The sequence below is a fragment of the Scylla paramamosain genome, chromosome 3 (genome assembly GCF_035594125.1).
Source record: "Scylla paramamosain isolate STU-SP2022 chromosome 3, ASM3559412v1, whole genome shotgun sequence".
In the NCBI taxonomy this organism is placed as follows: domain Eukaryota; kingdom Metazoa; phylum Arthropoda; class Malacostraca; order Decapoda; family Portunidae; genus Scylla; species Scylla paramamosain.
The window spans coordinates 6,259,999-6,285,038 of NC_087153.1; the positions used below are offsets into that span (position 1 = coordinate 6,259,999).

Genomic DNA, 25,040 nt, shown 5'->3' on the forward strand with positions numbered 1-25,040 from the left:
TGAAAAATACAGTTACCATTTATATCTAGATTATCATATTGTTAACAAAATACAGGTATACGAAGAATATAAGTTAATCTATTAGTCTTATATAAACTGATGTATTATACTGTATGTAGTAGATTTAAAAGTGTGGACATAAAATAGTAGAGTATACCCTGAGATGTAATCATGCTTCCTTAATATTACAAATGCAATTATTTTGAATTATTGTTGAATTTTTCTTGTTGTAAAAAATCATTTAAATCATTATCGAAAAAATAAAGATTTTAAGGAAGGCCGTGTGGCTGTTGGCAACTCTTCATCAGCTGATTGGTGTGGCTGGGCTGCCGCCAGGTGGCTCCGCACAGGATGGGAGGCGCCAGCTGATTGGTTGAGGCCGCCCAGACTTTCAATGATTTGTCAACTTCCACCAACCCGAGTCCTCCTCTCTGAGTGTGTGTTTACACCTGAAATACACCATGGTTCATGACGGGAATAAGGACGAAGCCGAAAAATGCTTCAATTTAGCACAGAAATACTTTAAAGAGGGCAACAGAGAAAAGGCAGCGCGGTTTGCACAAAAGGCAGAGAAGCTATACCCGTCCCAGAAGTCCCAAGGTGAGAAAAGTGGCGGTGGACGAGCCGCGACCACTATGGCTTCTTGCCCGCATAGTATTTTCTTGGAATATTTTCTGCTGTGTAGCTTTGATGGTGGCTTCCAGTGGTATACTGAAATGGTAGCAACAAATCATTCCTATGCACCGAACGTTAGCGAATCATTAATAAATTCCCACCTTGCTAGCTTAGGTTTTGTTCTTAGGGTTGGTTTCCAATGCAGGAACTCCAGTATTCCATGATGTTGCAACCTTCAGTTGTTTTCCCAGTATTGGTTAAATAAACAAGATATCCGATATCCAGTGTAACTGCAGAAGTTACAGTAGTTATTGTGAGTCAACAATGACACTCGTCCATAACAGCTGAACATCCACTACTAAACTCTTGCATTGAAATTCAATGTGGTATACATAATGAACTCTAGGAATGTTTAGGTGTTTTAAAACAACAGGTCTCACAGTGTGGTGAGGTTATTTAGGAAGGCTCATTGTACAGTACTGTAGCAGATATTGTTGGTTAGGCGACAGCAGTATTTCTGTTTCTTCACATTTTAGATGCCCTCCCAGCTCCAAAACAAAATAATAATAACTAATAATAGTAATAGGACTGGTGGCTTAATACACACTTTTTTTAAAAGTATGTTGATGTATTTAGAATGGTGGTTGCTTTAGAGACTATTAATCAGCAAGATGTCAGACTTGTTTTTGTAAGTGCCCTGAATGCTGCACAGGGTGATCACCCCATGACCTCCAAGGTAGAGATTTGGTTACACGCTACCAAAATTAAATATCCTCAAATAGGCAATTAAATTAAATAATAGAATTTAAGGGAAGGCGGAGAAAGTGGAATCTCGGAGAGATGAGAATTGTCTCAGTAAACTAGAAACTGAAACATCAGAAATTTATCTAAATAGAAGGAAAAGCTGTGTAATGATAGGACAGTGACAGTGGAAAAAAAGTCAATGCTGCCAGAAATCAATTTGGCCCATGTTATTCTTGCCCCAAAACTAATCACTCTGGCCTCCTTGTGACCCTCACCCTAGTGACTTTGGCCCCTAGTGGGAACCATGATATTGTCATTATATAGCTCAGAAGAGCATGAATAATAACAACATAGTATCAATATTTCTCATATTAACAATATCATCAGGTAAAATGTTGTATAAAATTTTCATTAACAAAATCATCAAATGAAATAAGATTAAAATTTTCATTTACAAAATTGTTAAGTAAATTGCAGTTTAAGATTTTCACTTAGTGAAAAATGTGGTTCAATAGGTGTGACTTTCCCCCAAAGTACACTGCAGAATTTTTCCTTCTTAGGTTTGTGTACATAAATCAATGCAACACTAAGCAATAAATTTGAGAAACATGTTTTCGACCAGAATGAATAGGATTTTGGTCTAGAGTGACTAGAGTATGGCAGCGGAATGACTGGGACAGAATTGATCTAAGCCTGGATCAACTTGAAATTGTCAAAGTCAGCCAAAATGCACTCAAGGGTTTGGGATAATTTCAGCCTGACTCATAGGATGGTATATTTTCATTTTTGTTAATGTTTTGATGTTCATTCCCCATGGCTAATTTTTCCAACTTTTGGATAAATTTTTCAATACTTTCATGATGCTTTAAGACAGGGTATGGCAGTTATTATATTCAGCTAGCTTCAGTTATGATAAAGTCTTAAATTTTGACTATCTCGTGCAGCAGTCAGTTTGGCTTGCGTAGCAACTCGTGACTTTTTTAGGAGAGTATCTATTGAAGTAAATCCAGGTATTTTTAACATATTAGAATACATGAATAAGGTTTACTTTTGAAACAGCCATTCCAGTAATATGTTTCTAAAGCTCTATACACAAGGATTACTGACAACCAATTCCTACTGTCAAATAGCTTATTCATATATGTACAAGATTTTTTTATTATATGCTAAATATGTTCATTATTACTAGCCAAAATTAGAAAGTAGATTCTTGATGATTCTAATGTGCATAAATAGTAATATCTTAATTGATTAATTGGAATTGTTAGATAATTATAGACCATTATGTTCATTTGATAGGATTGATATGAAAGCTCTCTAGAATGTTTCAAGCTTTTTAGTGGAATTGCAGTTTCCTTGAATATTTTCATGTTTTCTAATGCTGAGTAAGTGGTACTTATATATTTTTAACCGGAAGTAAAATCTGGCGTCAGAAGTGAATTTTTCAAATATATTTTTGTGTTAAGAATGATGGTGACTTTAAAAGCTATCAGTGTCCCCTGTCTGCCATATTGTTGTGCGGAAGGTGACATTGAGATGCCTTTAATTTTTTTCTACTTTTACTCTTCAGTTACACTAAACCATGAAATTTAGTATGTAAATTTTCAGTATTGTGTTAGTGCTAATCCCTATCAGGTAGGAATAGGTAATTAAATCTCCTAAGGGAATGAGAACTACAACATAAACAAAATAGCTTTGTAATCAGGATAGGAGAAGAAGTAACACATTCAAGCTAGATAAGGTTAGATTTAAAAAGGAGATTGGAAGAAATTAGTTCTCAAACATAGTACTAGGTGATTGGATATAGTTATCAGATTACTGGTACAGAGCTTGTAGGAAGGATTAAGAGATGAGACTAGTAAACTCTGGAACTCCTTGCCAGCTTCTGAATTTCCTTCCCACTATGACTTGAACTCTTTCAAGCAGGAGGTTTCAAGGCACTTATCTTCCAACTTTGGACTATCCTTTTGACATCTCTTTAGGAACTAGCATCTCAGTGGCCTTTTTTTTTTTTTTTTTTTTTTTTTAGCCAGTGCCTCTCTTCCACACACAAACACACAAAAAAAGATGAAGGCATAGACCTAGATATGCACATCTTATACAGTGACTGTCATGTTTATGCCTACTAATTTCTTGTAGCATTCTTAACATCCTTTTGTTCTTGTATACTTTATTTTAATTTGTTGCATAATCTTCTTTACCAGTAGAATAGTTAATGGTTACAAATATTAACAAGAATTAGATATGGCTGAGACACAAAAAATTATGCTCATGACTTTACTCTCATTATATGAATGCTGTACTAAATGACTGGCTATATGTTGATGTCCAAATGAGATTACTCTCCACTTGAATCACTGTGATCTAGTTAAAAAACAGATATTACTCCTTAGTGATCTTCTAATCTCACCCTGACCACTTTTTTAATGTAAAGGTTAAACATGAATTTCATTATTCTAAATGCCCACAGCCGCAAAAGGTTTGTGTGTATTGGAATGAAAATGTGTTAAATCAGTTTACTTTACATAATGAAAATAAGGAACAGGAAAAAAAAATCTGTGAATTTACACTTTTGGAATGAGCTGCAGTTTTTTTAAGGAATCACAAAATATTTCTTTGAAATAATCTATTCCTACTTATCTATCTCTCCCATAGAACTTCTTAGAAATTTGATATATAGTCTTGCAAAATATCATTAGAGAGGTCCATCACTTTACTGTTCTTGCGTGGCACATACAGTCCTCCATACCCATTCTCTCCACAGAAGCAGCCCCAAATCATGACTGAGTGTGGGTGTTTGACAAATGAAAGGGATTCATGTATGAGAACAATCTCAGCTTGTCACACCTTGGTGCACCATGCTGGAAAGTTTGCTCAGTGCTCCATAAAAGATTTCTTCAGTCTTTCTTAGTTAAATCCTTGTATTTTTTTTTGCAAAAGTGAGATAAGTGGCATGCCTTCCACAAGTCCCAAGAGGATAGCTGGTTGGAGAACAAAGATGCAGTCTCAGTTCATTTGGCAGTAATGTTGAATGGTGCACACTGCAACACTGTCAAGATTGTTAGGATAGATTTACTTAAGTTATATTGCTGCAATGCATGGAGTTTTCAGCACTTGCTTCTTCATAAGCTTGTCTTCCTGGGAAGCCCAGGAGGAAATTTACAAAGTGGAACCTCTCCTTCTGGGAAATCCTTTGGTGTAATACTGATTGTGTAAATGACTGTCTTTCCTTTTTCTGTATGTTGAAAACTTTTCTTGATATTCCTGGTTGTGTGTTTGAGGAAAGGAATCATTGCCTTTTTTTCTTGTCCTATAAAGCTCTTAAACCCTATTCTACGAGTATGTGTAGTGTGAGCAGCACCATAATGACTTATTGAAAGAAAAGAAATTGGAAATTTTTATTTAGCAGCTCAACATAATCACCCTGTCTGTGGTGCTTCTTGCACAGCATTGGTATGAAGCTACCTGAGAAGTGCTGATATACATATTTAGGATAAGATTGGGAAGTACGAATGTAGCAAGATATGAATTTAGTCAGGTGACATATGTGAGAATTATGACACCTAACCCAATAATACCTCCCACATATTCTGGATACTCTTTGCAGCTGCTGTAGCTTCGGTATGAAGCTTTATTTGGTAAAAGCAAGCTAGATTATTTTTGTGGATAGCTCAGATACTTAAACTGGCCAGATTATACTAAGTAGAACTTCATACCCTATGGAGAATAGGTGGCTGTTTGCTATAATGCTCTGCTCAGTGCTGAAAGATAGTGAGTCATAACATTTTCTTGGTGGGTGAAGAAGTGCTTTTTTCATAATCCTAACATGCTTCATGAGACCTTGCTATCGCACCTCCCATGAAATCTTCTTGTACAGTATTCCCTAAATCATTGCAAGAGTGTTAGGCTCATATCAGATAGTAATTGTACATCACAGGTTCTACTTTTTCACATTGAATTTATAGAATTGTGGTGTACCTTTCAGAATACAGTTTCTTATAAGGCATCAAACAGTATATGATTATTGTGATTAGAATTTTGTCCACTTTTTCATTCTTATATTGTATTTTACCAAATATTATTGTTGACCAATTGAGGTTTATAAGCTTGCTATTTTCAGAATTTTTGGATCTTCTGAACCGATTAAGTGGAACTACAAGCCACACTCCTCACAGTAATGGAACAGCAGGTGGGGAGGGGGATGGTGGGGGTGGCGGAGGAGGTCGAAGTGGAGGCGAGAATGTGCGGCAGAGGAGAAGTGCACCAGCAAGTGAAGAGAGAACCAGCAGCTCGCAGTCTTGTGCCACTTCAGGAGACTATACCAAGGAACAAGTGGATGCTGTCAAGAAGTAAGTTTGACCACTGCATGAGTCCTCCGATGAGATTCATAGTGTAATTTTCTTCATTATGTTAGATTTGTTCTTTACTGCTTTAATCTTTGCAGTTTTGCTGTGACTTATCAGTATATGAAAGGATCAGAATCTTGAACTTCATTCTCTCTCTCTCTCTCTCTCTCTCTCTCTCTCTCTCTCTCTCTCTCTCTCTCTCTCTCTCTCTCTCTCTCTCTCTCTCTCTCTCTCTCTCTCTCTCTCTCTCTCTCTCTCTCTCATCAATTTAAGTTTTATTAAATGCATGTCTTTTTGACTAGGTTTTGAATTTTCAGCACATACTAATTGCAACTCAGAAGTCCTCAAAATTTATATTAAAAGATCATTAATTCAAAATTCCTGTCATCACTACCTCCTTCAGAGCACATAACATACAATGATCCCAATGTTGTCTAAATTTGAAGCTGCTCAGGAAGTCCTCTTGTGACATTTTCATCTCTTTTGTTTGGGCTTTGATCTCAGTTTATGTTTTCAAATTTTTGCTCTTTCATATTCATCTTAGGGAAGAGGAAGTAGACATGAGCACATAATTTATGGAAGTAAGAGGAGAGGGAGAAAATTGTCATGTAGAAGGCCAGATATTGCTGCACTACCACATTGGTGTGAGTTGATTCATTGTTGTAATAGACACACCAATTGATTTTTGCACCACTTACCTGGCTTCACTTTCTCTATAAGCCACCTCAAGACATTGGAGTAGAATTTTATATGGATATTCTGAGCTGAAAGAACTCACTGCTGTGTGGAAAATCTCTCTATGATTTAAAATAGCTAAAGAAAAATTTTAAATGCACATCACCATAGACTTCACATTACTTTTAATCAGTCTGAATTGGCATGTGTTATTATTAAGATTAATAATGTACTTAGAAGCAGTATCAGAAGTAATTTTGTTATAATATTGGTCCTCAAGATCCCATAAATAATTACATCATCATTATAGGCATATGTGTTTTCTTGTTTATAGTCAACTCTTCCTGCTCTCTGGAAAAAGGAAATGTCATTGTTCAGGACAAATGTAATTTTGTTTAAAGTGTTACAGATGGCAGTTAACTTTAAAGGTAATGTTCACTATCTCACTCCTTCAGGTGGACTTGATAATAGACTCTTTGTGAATAAAATTTAATGAAAACTTTATACTTTATTATTTTCTACTCTAATTCATCATGTTTGGGAGTTGGGTTAGTGTCTAAGTATCTGTGTTCCTCTTAATGGTCCTGGAGTAGTCAACAACTATTGTTTATGTTTGTCATCACTTGTCACTGAGATCTTTGCTCTTCATGGAGATTAATTTGTCTCAGTCAATTGATATAATTTTATCTTCATCCAATTCGTTGTTATTAAGTTCAGGTAACAATGGGCTTGCAATCTGGGGATTGATTGAAGAAGAGGTTTGAATGAGCGAGATTAATTTAAATGACTCCACAGTTGGTAAGTTCAATTTAGATCCCTTCAAAGATAGCTCCACAGTCATGTAGTTTCACAAAATATTTTACCTAGGTAATATATGCACACAAATTAGAAAGCAGAGGAAGCTTGAAATTAGGGTATTCATTATCTTGTATTTCCCAATCTTCTAAATAACAACTCAGCACCAGTGACAATGGGAGAAAAAACTCAGAATGTTTATCCTAAGTGTTGAAGAGCACAAGTTTAGCTGTGGTGCCACTTGAGGATGTATGAAACTGTCAAAACATCCATTGTCAACAGTTGTATTAACCCCTAAAGGACTGGGATTTTTGTCCCCATCGCTAAACGTCGAAAATAGCCAGTTTTTACATACACCTTAAACTTAGCCTGCAATGGAAGAGCGAATGAAATAGTCTTTGTATCCAAGATCAAGTCCATCCAGATATCTGTTTGTGCAGTGATTATGGAGAGACAGTGAATTAAAAAAGGATTTTCACCGGGTGCGAGTCCCTTGCCTGTCATGGGTCCATTTCACCTGGCTGGATATGACTTGTGCCTAATGAAAATGGGTGCCTTGAGCTCTCTTCATGCATACTGAACAGTTTATCAAGTTCCCACCCTGTTGCACTCTCACTAAGATGTGTAGCAAATGGTCAAGTTTGAGTGGGTAATATGCATAAGTTGAGGTCCAAGGGCAGGAGGGAACATGCAGAGAATTAGATTTGTCAAAATCACTATCATTGTGATGAGCCATTATGAGAGAAGCACCTTCACTTCCATCAAACTTTTCAGAGCACAGGGACTTCTTCATAGCAGAGTTAGCAATGAAATACTCTGCTGAATAAAATGTAGTATACTTGGATGACAGACGGATATTTTCTTGGCCTGGTCTTGAGGTCTCTGAGGTAAAGAAATTGGAAAAAGGTTACATTCAGAAAGGGATGAAGTGGTAAAAGTTTTTTTTTTTAGGAGGGACACCAGCCAAGGGCAACAAAACTATAATAAAAAAAAAAAAAAGGTCCACTGAGGTGCCAGTCCCCAAACAGAGTCAAGAGCATTAGTCAAAAATTACAGGATAAGTGTCTTGAAACCTCCCTCTTGAAAGAGTTCAAATCATAGGAAGGTGGAAATACAGAAGCAGGCAAGAAGTTCCAGAGTTTACCAGAAAAAGGGATGAGTGATTGGGAATATTGGTTAGCTCCTACATTAGGGAGGTGGACAGAATAGGGATGAGAGAAAGAAGAGAGTCTTGTGTAGTGAGGCTGCAGAAGAAGGGGAGGCATGCAGTTAGCAAGATCAGAACAGTTGGCATGAAAATAGTGGTAGAAAATAGCATGAGATGCAACATTGCGGCAACAAGAAAGAGGCTGAAGACAGTCAGTTAAGGAGAGGAGTTGATAAGATGAAAAGTTTTTCTATCCCACTTTGTCTAAAAGAGCAATATGAGTGGACACCCCCCCCATACATGTGAAGCATACTCCATACATGGATGGATAAGGCCCCTTTACAGAGTTAGCAGCTGGGGTTGGGAGTGACAGAAACTGGCAGAGACAATTACAACTATTGAAGACAAAGTTTTATAGTTTTAACAAGTATGAGGGTGCTTAAAAATCTGTTTTGATATCTCAAGCATGATGTTACAAAAATGCATAGCACAAAAGAATATTTGAACCTACATGCCACACTTTTACAAAAGATACATGTGGAGACATCTAGTGCCTCAAGTCTATGACCACCATAGTTTCTTTGTCCCTTGCTATTGTTAGGAACTGTTCTGTTACTTCTCACACATTTTTAAGATTATATTCTTTTCTCTGTAATGTAGTTGAAATACAACATGGAGGGGTTTGCTGAAACAAATGTGTAATTATAGAGCATAATGTGGATATACTTGTATTTCATGAGTATTTATATTTCCAGGATCATGAGATGTAAGGATTACTATGAGATCTTGGGAGTTAGCAAGGACGTGACAGACAGTGACCTCAAGAAGGCGTATCGAAAGTTGGCGCTCCAATTTCACCCTGATAAGAATAAAGCACCAGGTGCAGGGGAAGCATTCAAAGGTGTGCTGTCTCTGTTGGATATAAATTAAGTTATAAGTCATCATTCTTTTCTATCTGTCTGTTTTGGTATTTAAAATTAAGGAAAATTAAATCCAATATGAAATTTTGTGAATTTTTTTATACAAGGACAATAGAATATAAAATGTTTCCAGTTAGAAAAGTTTCACAAGCTTAGTCTGCAGGAACACTTTTTTGTCTTGCAAAGTTGTCCTGAAGTAGATATAATTTGACTTGAATATTCTTTCAGTTTCTGTTTAATTATCTATTCAAATTGGATAAACAATGACCTTTAGAGACCTATATAAAGAGAATTAAAATTTAACACCAGAACTTGTAATATTCTTAGAGTTAAGACTTAGAAAATACTACAAAGACTGTTACCTTAATACTATATTTTTATGTAGATTTTCAACATTTAGTCCAAAATACTGATAAAAAGTTAAAATAACTTTAGTAGGAGAAAGGCAGCATGTCCATGTCACTTCATATATGATGGTGTGAATTGAAATATGAAAAACAGTAATCTCTTTCAGCTGTTGGTAATGCCTTTGCTGTGCTCAGTGATGCAGAGAAAAAGAAGCAGTATGACCTTTATGGGCCAGAGGAAGCAAGTAGCCCAAGTCACCACAGAAATTCATACAGCCATCATGACTTCACTCGTGGCTATGAGAGTAAGTTTTGTATAGTTTAGGAATTACTGTCTTTGAAAACTTTGTTAATTTCAGATGAGATGAAGTTGAATTTTTTAGAACTAGTGCAGCCAAGAGTGCAAAAGTCCTTGTTTATCCATAACCTCATGTTTATGGAAGTGCAACATGCTAGTTGTAAAGGTGTGACTCGTTTCAGAGGCCATTCTACTTCATATTTTTTCCTTCTTTTTTTTGTGTGTGCATGATATAACACAAATCAAGGAGATGGCTTGAATCATTCTTTCCAGAAGAAATGTTATGTTCTGCATCTAAAGTGATCAAACTCCCAAGTAACAAACTCCTTGTAGTCCATTTTCACTCTCCCAGAAGTGAAGGATCCAGGTTGAGAGTCATAGGGTTGGTGCATGCTTTGGCTGGGGTGCCATGTGGTGTTCTCCTTGCAGGCACACCTTGGAGGACACACCACCCACTGCTCCACACCCTGATGGCCTTGATCATGCACTACTTGCAAATGTTTGTGCTTTTGGCCCTGTTGCTGTTGGTGGCCTCCTTAGTCTGCATTTTGATCTCCCTATTGCAGAAGGATAAGCTTGACTCATTCTGGCCTGTGGAGCAGATCAGTGATCCATTTACAAGCAGGTCAGGCTTGTACCTCAGAGACCAGCTGAAAAATGCTATGCTCTGGGCCCTTGAACTATATAACCATGTTTCCCATTTCTAAATTATATCTGCCATTGCTACACTTTGTTATTCATATGAATTGGTAGGATGGGAGGTCCAGGGTATAATGAAAAATTTAAGATATTGATAAAAAAAATATTGCTGTGTGAATAATTCTTAGTGTGAGATCAAAACATTACCACAGGTTTTTGTTACATGCAAATTTTTGCAAGATCTCTCTATTTGCAAGAAAAATTAACTCATACAAGTAGTACAGAAAGAAATGTGAAGCATAGCATAAACCAGCATCTACAACACTGATTTTATCACTCCAGATGACTTGACTGTAGTTGGAACTTTACCTTTGCCTCACCACTCCATGTGGTGGATATTGCCTTATTTCTTGTTGTGGGTTATTGCATCTCAGGTTATTCACAAATGAAGGCCCTTCTTGGTGTAGGTGAAATCACTTGACTAGCTATATATCCAAGCTCATCCATTATGTCTCTCCCATCACAAATAGATCTTGGGAGATACTGGGATATTGCAGCAGTTTTGACCATGTTTATGATTTTGTTGTGTCTGAGATGGTGTCATCACTGCTATTCCACCTCACCCTTTCCCAACAACTATGTGGTGCATCACCAACAAGGTCTAATTGGTCAAAACATTCTTTAAATATAATTCATCTCTGCCAATGCATTCTCCCAGTAATAGGGGATTGTCCTGTTGACAGGATGGGAGAACATTGTAACTGTATTCCCAGCACATTATAAAAGGCAACTTGAAAGGGGTAAACTGAGAACTCTCCTCTGTATTTTATTCTCACATTAAGGCAAGACAACTTCTTGTCCTGGCCACTTTCCTAAAGGAAAAGAAAGATTATGTTCCAGTACTGCTTTAATACACTGTTTTTGTGAAAAAGTGCTGGGATTCATTGTGTGGCTATTAAAAACTAAGACATGGAACATAACCTTTTATAATGTATGTGATGATAGGTTTCATATATTTGAATTCTTTGTAAGGTTTTTTCAAAGAATGTAACCCTCGTATATAACAAAACCCTGGTGTGCATCATCTCATGCAATGTAGCTTCTCGAAATAAATATATATATATGTGTATATATATATATATATATATATATATATATATATATATATATATATATATATATATATATATATATATATATATATATATATATATATATACTTGTTTTGCTCATTTAGGAGCCCACATGACCATTCACATGAATACACATGTCTGGCAGAACATGCAAGCATATTATTATGGCTCTGATATATTTTAAATAGAAGATAGGGGAGATCAGATTCTTATCCTCATCCCCATAGCATTAAACATGCAGGCATAGTATTATGGCTCCGACATATTTTAAATAGAATATAGGGGAGATCAGATTCTTACCCTCACCCCCATAGCATTAAAGAGATGATGGGCAAGTGGCATCACAAAACCTATGATGGTAAGACAGTGCTTGATATTTATCTTATAAGTTGTTTCCATCATTAGATGTGAAAAAACAAACGCCTAGAGTGCATTCTCTCTCTCTCTCTCTCTCTCTCTCTCTCTCTCTCTCTCTCTCTCTCTCTCTCTCTCTCTCTCTCTCTCTCTCTCTCTCTCTCTCTCTCTCTCTCTCTCTCTCTCTCTCTCTCTCTCTCTCTCTCTCTCTCTCTCTCTCTCTCTCTCTCTCTCTCTCTCTTTCCAGTTTATCCAGGAAATTCATGAATATGTCTAATATGATGTATGAACAGTCTTATCAGTTTTAGAAGTGAAAAACATTGGGTTGCCATATACATAGTTGTTTAAAAATGGATTTTATGCTAGGAACATCAGCTAAACATTATATAATATATATCACCCTTGTGACATGCCATGAGAGAGAGGAAGAGGTCTTGTTTCATGTAGAGAAAAGTTAAGAGATCATCTTGCCTCAGCACTTGCCTGTCCCTAAATCAGGGATTCTCATACTGTGCCAGCTTAATTCTGCTTAGGCTTTATACCCAAGTATGCCATCAAAATTTTCTTATAAATTGATTTGTGAATATATAGCGTGGTAGATAATTAGATTAAAAATATGAAGATATAAAGAAAATCACACATTATGTCTATACACACACACACACACACACACACACACACACACACACACACACAGATATTTATAGATACATGTATTCAAATATTGAATTCACCTGTGCTTTAACATATGAGTGGAACAGTAGCCCAACATGACATCTTAAGTATGGCATATACTAATGATGCTTGAGACTCACTACTCTAGAATAATATTTTACAATAATGTTTATATACTTTTCATATACACTATCTCCTTCCTATCCTCGGAAATTATTTTCCTGAAAATGACTACATTTGGTTAATCTGCATATGATTAGATATTATATGGAGAGAGAAGTTAATGTTGTCTAGGAGCAAGACAAAAGAGTGTAAAAGCAGTAAGGAAACCTGGGTCAAATCAGGAACACTGTTTATTCTCTAACGTTTCAACAGGAAAATCTTCTTCAGAGAGTAACAGACACAGAAAGACTAGCTGTATATGTATGTATATATATATATATATATATATATATATATATATATATATATATATATATATATATATATATATATATATATTATATATATATATATATATATACGAGTATATATATATATATATATATATATATATATATATATATATATATATATATATATATATATATATATATATATACTGTTGTGGCGGATCACCTGGCTAGATGTCTGATAAGCGAGTGCGCTAATTAGTCCATAAGGATGAGTTTGGCTGCAGCCCAGGACAGGCTCATGAAATTTTCTCTATGGTTAGTGGCCTCTCTTGCTGCTATGTATGCGGCTTCTACCAACTTCCATTTCTTCCTTTCCAGCCCTGTATATAAGGCTGTTACGTTCCCACTCCATGGCAAGTGGCTGTGTTTCTTCGCACATACGACAAGGGAGTTATGCGACATCTTAGAACCACAAACTCCTTTATTGTACATGCAGAGAAACACAGCCACTTGCCACATTGTGGAAGCATAACAGCCTTATACACAGGGCTGGAGAGGAAGGAGAGGAAGTTGGTGGAAGCCACCTACATAGTGGCAAGAGAGGCCACTAACCGCAGAGAAGGTTTCGTGAGCCTCTCCGGGCTGTGGCCAGACTCATCTTCACGGACCAATCAGTGTGCTCACCTGTAAGACATCAAGCCAGGTGATCCACAACGGTATATATACAACTAGTCTTTACATGTCTGTTACTCTCTGAACAAGACTTTCCTGTTGAAATATCAGAGAATTAACAGTGTTCCTGATTCGGCCCAGGTTTCCTTACCACCTTTACGCTCAGAGAAGTTAATGTTAGGGGAACCTGGCCAGGATATATGACATAAAAATGGGATCTTATTTGCATGTGTATATGTGTTCATGTATAAGGATATGAAAAAATATTATATTTGGTTTATAGAGTTCGTACTCCATTTAGTATCTGTGGTTTGGGTATCAAGTCTAATTGGGGCATTCTGGAAAACTGCGAGATTCACCAGCAGACTGAATTTTACACATAAAGATTAGTCAGCTAGGAAAAAGTCTTTACATCATTTGTGTGTTATCAAACCAACTAATAAAATATTAGGAACATTTTTAGCCACCATCATCAGGCAGAGGGCAAGAAATATGGCAAAACGAGCTAAATACTATGCACATAATCTCAGATCTGGGATGTATCATCACCTTGGGACAAATGCTATTTTATTCCTCTCTATATGACCTTACTTCATCCATTTAAGCTATACAGTTAACATATCCATTTTATAAATCCTGCTACATATGAAAGAAATAACCATATTTTGATGCCAAATCTTAGCCAGACACTGGTGAAGCTTGTTTGCTGACATTGTGTCTTCCAACATCTTCCCAACTTGTCTGTTTACATCCTGTCTCCCAATGTCTTTCCTGAGATGCTGCTTTCTTCTTTGAAAATACAACCCATCCTTTCACACCTTGCTTCTTCTTTCCTGATATGTTTGTGCAATCAACCACAACACATATAGACTGGGGTTTTACAACAGCACTACAAACTTGTATCTCCCGCCTCGGATTTGTTGGGTGTCTTGGAGAAGTCAGATATTGGCCAGTCCTTTCATCCCCACATGGTTTCAGCTGTCACAGTATCCTGTCAGCACAAATAATACTTGCTTGACTCTGGGGATTTGCCTGATAAAATATTAATCCATGTAGGAACCAGTGGAAAATACTTCAAACTAAATATGTAGCAAGAGACTAGAAATAAATGTGAAAACACTGAGAGCCTAGTTGTGAGTATTTAGCTTATAATAACTGTTCTGTAGAATGTACATCAGCAGATCCCATGGATACTATTAGCATAAACACTTAGGATCAATGTTTTATAGCTTATAAGTATAGTGCACCAAGATGTATCACAAGAGGCGGTTTTAGAATGTGCTTCTCCAGAAAACTGTGGGAGCATTGGCCAACCCCTACATTAAAACAGCCAGCAATCACTACCAACTCTGCCCATAGCAAAAGCCTCAATTACCACCAAGCCAGCACCGAATAGTACTGACTCACCAAACTACAAAATTCCATTACAATGGAATGTATCCTGTTTTATCAGTAAGGACAGCTTAACCAATAGTTTCTCAGGCATTGGCAGGAACCACTCTTAGCTTCATCTTCCAAGGAATAGACTCCACCACTCAGCTGATGTATGTCTGCCTATTTCTGGAATGATGGATCTTTCTTACAAATATTGAATTTTTCTTCTCTTTTTACAAGTTAACCAATTTCATGGTAACTCTCATGTTATATCCCTTTTTTGTGTAGTCTGTAAAATATTATTTTAGTATATAAATGCATTCCATCATTGCCAGTCAGGTGATGTTTATGTTCAGGACACTTTACAAAAACTTTTGTTATTTAGCTTCTGCTCACAGAAGAAGTATATGTTGATACTGCCCATGGCATATTTCCTTTAGACAGGATGTTTTATATAATCAGTATCTAGGCAAGCTATGTGACAATTTGTCCCTAATTCTTTATTTAATACCTATCATTTATTTATTTTTTTTATTTATTTATCTATTTTTATTAATGTATACACTTCCATAAGTTAGTCTGTAAGTTTAAGTAGTTTTAGATGAAGAAAATTAATATCTTAGAATTTGGTTTTAGAGGTCACAAGGTCCTTTGTTTACAGTGCCTGTTACTTAAATTTATTATAATTGGAGGCAAGCCTCATACCAGAATGGTCAGTCAAGCAAAATTTCCATGAGTTTGGACAGACTGGACCTCCCATTTATATGCCTTTGATGATCTCTTTTTGTTGAACTAATAGACAATTTCATTAACATAAATGAAAGAGCATTTACAGTTTTTGTTAGTGGAGCATTTTTGGTATGAGTGATTTTACTTTCATATTTGAGATTTTTATTGATTTAAGATAATGAGGCAAGGTGGCAGCTGGAAAGAGAGTTAGGGGAGGTGGGTTTAGTAGTTGATTTCATTCATCCTTTTATAAAGAATTTTTATTGTATTTATATTATATTTTACTCCTTCAGAGAAAGATGGTCCTAAGTGTTGATCCAGAAGCACTGCTCATGTAATTATTTTACTGAACCTACAGGTGACATGACAGCTGAGGAACTCTTCAACATGTTCTTTGGTGGCGGCTACCCTGGAGGGAATGTGTATGTGCGTCGCGGTGGGCGGTGGGAGCGTGCTGGGGCTGGTCATGGAAGAGACCACCATGGACAGTCAGGCCACAACCACCAGGCAGCCCATGCAGAGCAGTCCAATGTGTCTGTGTTCCTGCAGCTGATGCCACTTCTCCTCATCCTACTGCTGTCCCTCGCATCCTCCCTCCTCTCCTCCGACCCTACATACTCCCTCTCGCCAACCAGGTTAATAATTTTCTTGTTGGTTGTAAAATGGCTATTGAGTAGATAGTAAACCTTATGTAGTGGAAAATTTCACAATCGTTAGAATAAGAAAGGATTTGGGTTGGCAACCAGGACTTCCTCTTCATGGTAATATTTTACATGAATATAAAAAAGATTGAGAAAGTTTCTCATTGCCACTCAGCATTTATCACACTTTCATTAGTATATTCTGTAAAATATAGATGGTACTTCCATGGCTCAGAAAAAAACAGCTGTGGAAAACAATCATGCCTCATAATGAAATGATGCATACTTCCATTAATATTCTACAATCTACATACTGTTAATTTAATTACCATCATCACTGTCATTTCATTTCAATCTAAGGAGACTCCTTACACAGTGACCTTGGCTGAAATTACTGTTTTCTCATCACACCTTGTCTGTTGCCTTGCCTGGTATATTTCATACAGGGACTGTTCTTGCAGTTTCCCTTATTTTCTTATTCTTATGTTCTTATCAGCAGCCACTAATTTCTCCACTAAGAAGTCTTCCTTCCATTTGTAACCATACTTCACTCACAAAACTTTCTTTACATTATCCACCTTTGTGTCATCTCTAGATGTGCCTTAACTGTTCAGGATATTTGTCTTTGTTTGTTCAGCAGCTTTCCAAAGTGTGCTTTCCTATTCCTTGAATCTTACACACACACACACACACACACACACACACACACACACACACAACACACACACACACACACACACACATATATATATATATATATATATATATATATATATATATATATATATATATACATACACACACATTCTTGTGCCTATAGTCTTTTATTTAAATGGTTATGGATTATCTTTACTGAGTATCCTGCTTTATGACAACTCTATCCTCACTTACTACTCAAGTTTCATTATCATCTGTAGTGCATATAGCAGAATACTGTCCGAAAGAATCATTTCAATCTCATTATTAATATATTTGGCATTCAGCATACTATAAATTTTTAAAAAATAATGATCTTTTTATAAAATATTTTATTCAAAATTTCTTGAAATATTGCACATTTAAGGACTCTATAACTGAATCATGGACATGTTTGATTATTTCCTTCTCTTGGGTACCATAAATTTCCAAAGAACATAACCATGTTTCTCTCTCTCTCTCTCTCTCTCTCTCTCTCTCTCTCTCTCTCTCTCTCTCTCTCTCTCTCTCTCTCTCTCTCTCTCTCTCTCTCTCTCTCTCTCTCTCTCTCTCTCTCTCTCTCTCTCTCTCTCTCTCTCTCTCTCTCATGCACATGTTAATGATTGTCAGTTTTAGCATAATAACAGTGAAGTGAATCGGATGATGGAGGTAGAATGGTTTGCCTAAGGAATGAAGTATAGGGTTGTCAGATAAATAAAGACATCCTGAAATAGCACATAAAGATGAACAAGGAGTTTCTTGCCTTGGGCAACCTTTTGACGAATTTCACAGTAACGGACATCAGAATAGGTCATATGAGATAGTGTGTACATATTTAAAAGGATGGCAGTTTAAGATTGTATGTGGAATTAAAGTGGAAAGTGAAGGAGGGATACCTCTTGCATATATGAATAGAACATATTGCAGGATGGTGTAATGTAACACTAATGAACAAGCTGTGTAGGACAGAACATCCTGAGAGCATTTTTGTCTTGGCCTTCATCCTACGAGTTTCTTATGAGGGACTACTACATGAAAAATTTTGGCAGTTATCATATAGGTTATGAAAAGGAGATGAAATATTGACTGATAATTAAATTAACTTATTTGATAATTGTCTGAATCTCTAATTAAGCATCATGGTGCAGTGGTTAGTATGCCTGGCTATGAATCCACAGGTCCTGGTTCAAATCCAGGATTGAGCAGTTGGCACACAGCTCCCCCATCTGTTCATCCTTTATTTAGGTTGGTTGATAAATGGGTACCCTGTGTCAGGGTAATGAATGTCTTCCACAAGCTTGAAGGCCAGTAAAACAAAGATGAGCAGTGATGCCACAGGCAGCTATAATATTTGCCTCAGTCCCAAATAGGGAATTCATTGCAGAAATGGTTCCAGGCTGTGTTTATTAGTGTCATGTCACTTTACAAAAGAGGGATAGACGAAACATTGGTACTTGTAATCATATTTAAAGGTCATAAGAAACCTATTTCCAGTGCTTGGAAGAATTTCCAGCTGCTTCTTTGTGTGGTAGTTGCACTTTTTGCTAGTAGAGTGAGGCATTTCTTTATCACCGTTTTCTCTTACATGGTTTTTTGTCATGTTATACATATGTCCTTCACTTTTAATTTGCACTGATGAGTCTACTGTGCAAAAATCATATAAGTAGCCCATCTCACCAAAAAAACTGTTATGAACCCTTTATTTATAATGATCAGTCTCAAATGATAGATGAGTGTGTTGTGAAATTATTACAAAAATGGAAACAGTATGGGAAGTGCAGGACTATATTGTGCCAAGAAAATTTGGAAGATAGAGGAAATTACTGAAGGATGGTGCTTGAAATGAAGTGACAGGTGAGTGGTAGTGAGAGGACAGGAATGACAGGAACATAATCTTGGGTGGTAAGTAGTAAGTGTTTAGTATGGAAAGTTAAGCAACATTAATGTGCTTCAGCATCAGAAATCTATATTGATCTTCAGTGAAAGAGTTCCACATGAACATGAAGCATCTCTCTCTCTCTCTCTCTCTCTCTCTCTCTCTCTCTCTCTCTCTCTCTCTCTCTCTCTCTCTCTCTCTCTCTCTCTCTCTCTCTCTCTCTCTCTCTCTCTCTCTCTCTCTCTCTCTCTCTCTCTCTCTCTCTCTCTCTCTCTCTCTCTCTCCCAAAGTGCCAAAAAGGGAATTAAATGGTCCTATTAAGCTTACTCATTCATTCCTATTTTCAAAAAGTAGCAAATATATATATATAGTAGTGAATTCCTGTATGTTGTGATCAAAGTCAGACAGACACTCAATACCTTGGCTATTCTTTCCTTTTCATGTGGAATTTATAGAGAAAAACTGTGGTCTTGTGATGTTAAACACCTCTAGATTATGAGTGCTATTTTTCCTGTTATTTGTTGCACTTGAATGGTGAGTAGAATTATGTTCCATATTTGATTTTCTTTCTTTTGCATGTTTGTACCTTGCATCAGAGAGGTTGTAGGGAATGGAAATTCAAATATGAGTATACTACAGGATTTATATGTTACCTTTGTTCTGTAAGTGTCTCAGTTGTCCCAAAGGGTCTGACAGTAAACTGGTGCAGGCTTGTCAGCAATGACTCGTCCTTACATACATCCTTCAAAGTTTGCAGTTTTGCTTTGGCTTGAATGAGCTTGAGCATACCTCATACTAGTCAGTCATCAGTATACCACTCAGTTGCTCATTATACAAAACAGTATTTACAGATATAAGCTAAAGCTTGTCTGTATAATGCCCTTGTCCCTAATGTTATTGTGTGTTATGAATGAAACATATCTAAAACATTTTTATTAATTTTATGTTCCAAATTCAGTAATAAATTTTCTGTTAAGTTACATGTTTCATTTCCTTACTTAGTGTTCTGAGATTTTTTTATTCTGAATTTGAAGTGAGAACACAAAATTTTAATTTCTAATTGAGTAAAAGATTTTAATACTTTAACACATTTAATTTTTCTCATGATTTTCTTATACAAATTAACATTATGTATAGCTAATATGGCAAATGTTTGTTCTTTTAATTACTCACTGATAGCTGTAAATTCTGAAATACCCAGAGGCTCCACAACTCCTTCTCTAATATGCTGTAACTAGTGCAAAAGTTTCTGTAATAACTTTAAGCATCATTAATTCTTTTTGCTTTGTTCTTGCTTTCCAAAAAGTCTTGGCTCCTGTACTCTGTCAATCATATTACCTTACAATCCTCAACAAACTAACACATCCTTTCTGCTTATCCTCTCATATACAATAATATAGCAAATTGCACCCATATTGTGGTCTGTGTATCTATATCTCAAATACTTCTTCAGGGACTTCATCCAGGATGGCCACAGTAAAAATGTTTCCATCTTTCCTATGATAGCATTCCTGCATTGCTTAGTCAGAGCCTTTACCTATACTTATGATTGTATACATGTTTAAGCTGCCCACCTTTATGACAGATGTGGGCCTAATATACAAACAGATAGTAAATATTGAAAAGTTTGCAAGAATATAGATTATTTCCGTAATCTGAATTGCATAAAAGGAGGGTGTTGCTTCATCCACTACCCATGGTGTGGCAAACATTCCACCCCTGCCTTCACAACTCCCATTTAATGATCTGAAAGACATTATCACTTCTTCAAATATACAATGCTGTAAACATTCATCTGATAAAATAAGTAATTTTTTTCTGGTCTATCATAACCTAATGCAGTATTGACTGTCTTCAGCCTCTCTCTCATCACCACAGAGTTGCATCTCCAGCTGTCTTCTACCACTATTTTCATGCTAACTGCTCTTCTGATCTTGCTAACTGCATGCCTCCCTTCCTCCCATGGCCTTGCTCCAGAAGACCTTCTTTCTCTCACCCCTATTCTGCCCACCTCTCTAATGCAAGAGTTAACCACTATTCTCAGTCATTCATCCCTTTCTATGGTAAACTCTGGAACTCCCTGCCTGCTTCTTTATTTCCACCTTCCTACGACTTGAATTCCTTCAAGAGGGTGGTTTCAAGACACTTATCCTTCAATTTTTGACTACTGATTTGGACTCTTATGGGACAGGCATCTCAGTGGGCTTTTATTTTTTTATTGGATTTTTGTTACCCTTGGCCAGTGTCCCTCCTAAATAAAAAAAAAATGTAGATATTTGTTGAGAATTTTCTCATTCAAAAATATAAAGGCATACTTTACCAAAGCACACATATATATGAACAGAAACACTGCATAACTGTAAGCAAGAGACTGCTAACAATTTAGTGGGCTTTATTATTAGGTCAAAGGCTAATATGGATTAAGGTCATTGAATTGGTAGTGGTAGGTAACTGTAGTGAGTGTATTGAGTGGTAGGTAGCAGTTGGCAATCCAGCTTGATAGGTTAAATGCATGTGGTGAATCAGCTGTTGTCCAGAACCATGTAGGTAATTGTCTGCTTTGGTAACTGCACCTCCATGTAAAGACTTGTGGTATACGCAAAAACTGGATCATTATTAGATCATCTCAAGTTCACTTGCATCTCTTCAAGAATAATCCACTCAGCACTGATATTAATAACTAATGATTCTTTATGTAAAGCATTAATTAGTAAAAATTACATTTTGTGACATAGGAGTAAGGGACAGCTATACAAATTTTAATAGGTAACACACCTAGGTGCAGATTTTACTGTGAAATTATGTAAGATTTAAGTTTCTTTGGGTTCACATTATGGCTTCATATTATAGTTTCAGCTTTTAGAAATGTTTATGTATCTTCTCTATTATCCTAAATTTCTATCCTGTTCCTTATGAGCAGTGAAACTTCATTTCAAAGGGCAACGTTTAATGGATGACATGGTCCTGATTCCAGATTGCAGAGAAAAGCTCTGTTGTTTAGGAAAGCAGTCATCACCTCACTTAATTTTCTTCAGAGCTCTCACTTTTTTTTTTTTATCAATATTTTTACATGCTTTTCCTCATCCAAAGCAATCCTGATCTCTTACTCCTCTTATGTAATCATCAAGTCATTGAAATTCTCACATTCTCCCCCCTTTCACTGCATGTGAACTCTTAACATTTTTATTTTTATTTGTACCTGAAACCATCTCAACACACGTTTTCTTAACATTTACATACTGACAGTTCATTCCACAATAGTCTCCATAAAATTCTTTAGTATATTTTACTTTCCTTTCTTTTTTTTTTTTTTCACCACCACTCATCTTAGAATTGTGAGTCCTCAGTTTTCAGTTTTTGTTTCATTTTAATCTCACTTAGCTCCCATCCATATTTTGCATAGCCTGCAATAATAGCAATCTCTCTCTCTCTCTCTCTCTCTCTCTCTCTCTCTCTCTCTCTCTCTCTCTCTCTCTCTCTCTCTCTCTCTCTCTCTCTCTCTCTCTCTCTCTCTCTCTCTCTCTCTCTCTCTCTCTCTCTCTCTCTCTCTCTCTCTCTCTCTCTCTCTCTCTCTCTCTCTCTCTCTCTCTCTCTCTCTCTCTCTCTCTCTCTCTCTTGGCTTTGCTCAATCACTACTCCATTACTCTGTTCATTGGCTCTTTTACATCCATCTGTCTTTTAATGTCATGTCACATGTTTCTTTCACATTACCAAGGTTTGTTTCTTAAGATCTTCATTTCTCTTTCAATTGTTTTATTTAAATTTTATTACACTTCCTATCTTTCTCTTTTTCTACATTCTTTAAAAATGTATACTGAAACTATGCTCCACTTGCTCTTTATACTTTTACCAAAATGTTATCACAAAAAACCTTCTGCTGATCTTTTTCATATATGTAGTATACTATACATGCATTTTTTTTTCTTTCTCTCTCCTCCTCTCTCACCACATCCTATTTACAGTACAGACATGTGGACAAATAGCATGAGAGTCAAATAGACCTCAGAGTGACATGGTTGGTAATAGTGGATGTTATCCTGAGTATTGTAAATGCAGGCTAGCAAGATGGTTGAACAGGTACATAACTTCTTTATTGTATGGAAAAATTCTTGAAATTAATTTGAAGTTGGACAAAAAGCAAGAGATCTTATTTAAATTAGTGTCTTTTCAGTCATATGGTGTCATCCAAAAAAGGCAGAACAAAAGATCATTGCAGTAATAGCAAAATTTAAATTTAGTTCATATTTAAGATGTCCTGGATTTATATCTCAAGCTGGGCAGAGACCAATTTAGTGTTGTGCTTTCACGTGATAGCCCCTGTTCACCTACCAGCATGTAAGTATAGGACTTAAGCTAAGGAACTGTGACACTGCTTTTCCATTAGAGGCGAACAGTTTTGGCCTGTGTGTATTGTATATGTGGTTGTGTATGTATGCGTGCTTGCTGCAAGAGACCATAAGTGATCCATGCTGCACTGTGTGGGATACTTAAGGTAAGGTACATGAAAGAACTAAATAACATACCATAGTGTAGTGCATCAAGAAATCAGAGTAATTATTATACAAGGGAAAAAGTAAGTATACCCTCCAACGAACAAATAAAGCAAATAAGATCCAGCATTTTGAAAGCACGTTTTTTGTATGAATAAAAACATTATAGTGCCATCTTTTTGTAGCCATTTTGTAAATTATTAAAGCAATATTGATCACATAGAATTAACACTGATATGCAGACAACACTGGTGTCAATGTTTCATATCGAGTTTATAATGTATCTCTCTCTCTCTCTCTCTCTCTCTCTCTCTCTCTCTCTCTCTCTCTCTCTCTCTCTCTCTCTCTCTCTCTCTCTCTCTCTCTCTCTCTCTCTCTCTCTCTCTCTCTCTCTCTCTCTCTCTCTCTCTCTCTCTCTCTCTCTCTCTCTCTCCATTTAGAAATATAGGGAACTTAACCCATAGCATAGGGTCAGCCATTTAGATATAAGCTGAAGAAAGACCCAAGGTTTACTGATTAAGTTAGCTTGATTTTAAGTGAACTATGTATTAGTGACTTCAGAAAAAGAGGATATTATGGAACCTGACCATCTCCTGGAGCAGTAGTGTATCTTCTGAAAAATCTTGCAGTACATTTTGGGAAAGTGAGGAGTTAAAAGATCAACATTTCTAACCACAAATAGTTGTTGGCTAATTTATTGCAAGATATTGACTAAATATTAATTGTTAAATCATGACTTATGTGCTTGGAAAAGCTTGACATTCTATCTCTAATCAAAATACTATCGTTGTAGCCATCACAAACTTTAGTATTAATTTTCTGATGTCCCATTTATTTATGAAAGTACATGGAGTTGGTTTAGTAAAGTAGATTTATTTTCTAAATTAATATGTTTTTATGCTTATCCTGATCTTCAAAACCATCCATTGAGACTTAATCATGAAAAAAGGACAAAATTTAGATCTATAGTAAGGAAATGTTACTATAGATTTTTGTTCCTTTCCAGGATAAGGCACAGGAGTATCACAAGTGAAAACAACTGATCTCATGAAAACAGGACAACCATAATTATTAGTATTACCTTTTTATTTATAAAGATTTGTTGATATTCATACTGATGTACTATTTTATATTGCAGCAAATATAGTGTTCAGCGAAGCACTTCCAACTTGGGTGTGTCCTACTATGTGAAGCCAGATTTTTCTACCGATTATCAAGGAAGTATTCGACGATTAGAACAGCATGTAGAAGAAGATTTTGTATCTACTCTCAGGAATGCTTGCTTTAAGGAGAAGAATTATAGTAAGTGATGTCTGACACTTTAAAGAAAAGTTTTTAAAATTAGACTTGATTGCTTTTTACTTTTCACCAGAGTTATCAAGGGTATGAGACTCTCTCTCTCTCTCTCTCTCTCTCTCTCTCTCTCTCTCTCTCTCTCTCTCTCTCTCTCTCTCTCTCTCTCTCTCTCTCTCTCTCTCTCTCTCTCTCTCTCTCTCTCTC

At 36.3% G+C, this 25,040-nt stretch overlaps 1 protein-coding gene across 1 annotated transcript in view; it reads left to right on the forward strand.

The window, feature by feature from the left end:
* Nucleotides 1–344: 344 nt before the first annotated feature.
* The window catches only part of LOC135089628 (dnaJ homolog subfamily B member 12-like), a 28,084-nt gene continuing 3,388 nt past the window's right edge, over nt 345–25,040 (forward strand). The window contains exons 1-6 of the mRNA XM_063985462.1: nt 345–600; nt 5,480–5,708; nt 9,078–9,223; nt 9,757–9,894; nt 16,217–16,493; nt 24,679–24,842. Coding sequence (XP_063841532.1) covers nt 462–600; nt 5,480–5,708; nt 9,078–9,223; nt 9,757–9,894; nt 16,217–16,493; nt 24,679–24,842 — 1,093 coding nt within the window. The 5' untranslated portion in view covers nt 345–461. The remainder of the gene's footprint in view (nt 601–5,479; nt 5,709–9,077; nt 9,224–9,756; nt 9,895–16,216; nt 16,494–24,678; nt 24,843–25,040) is intronic.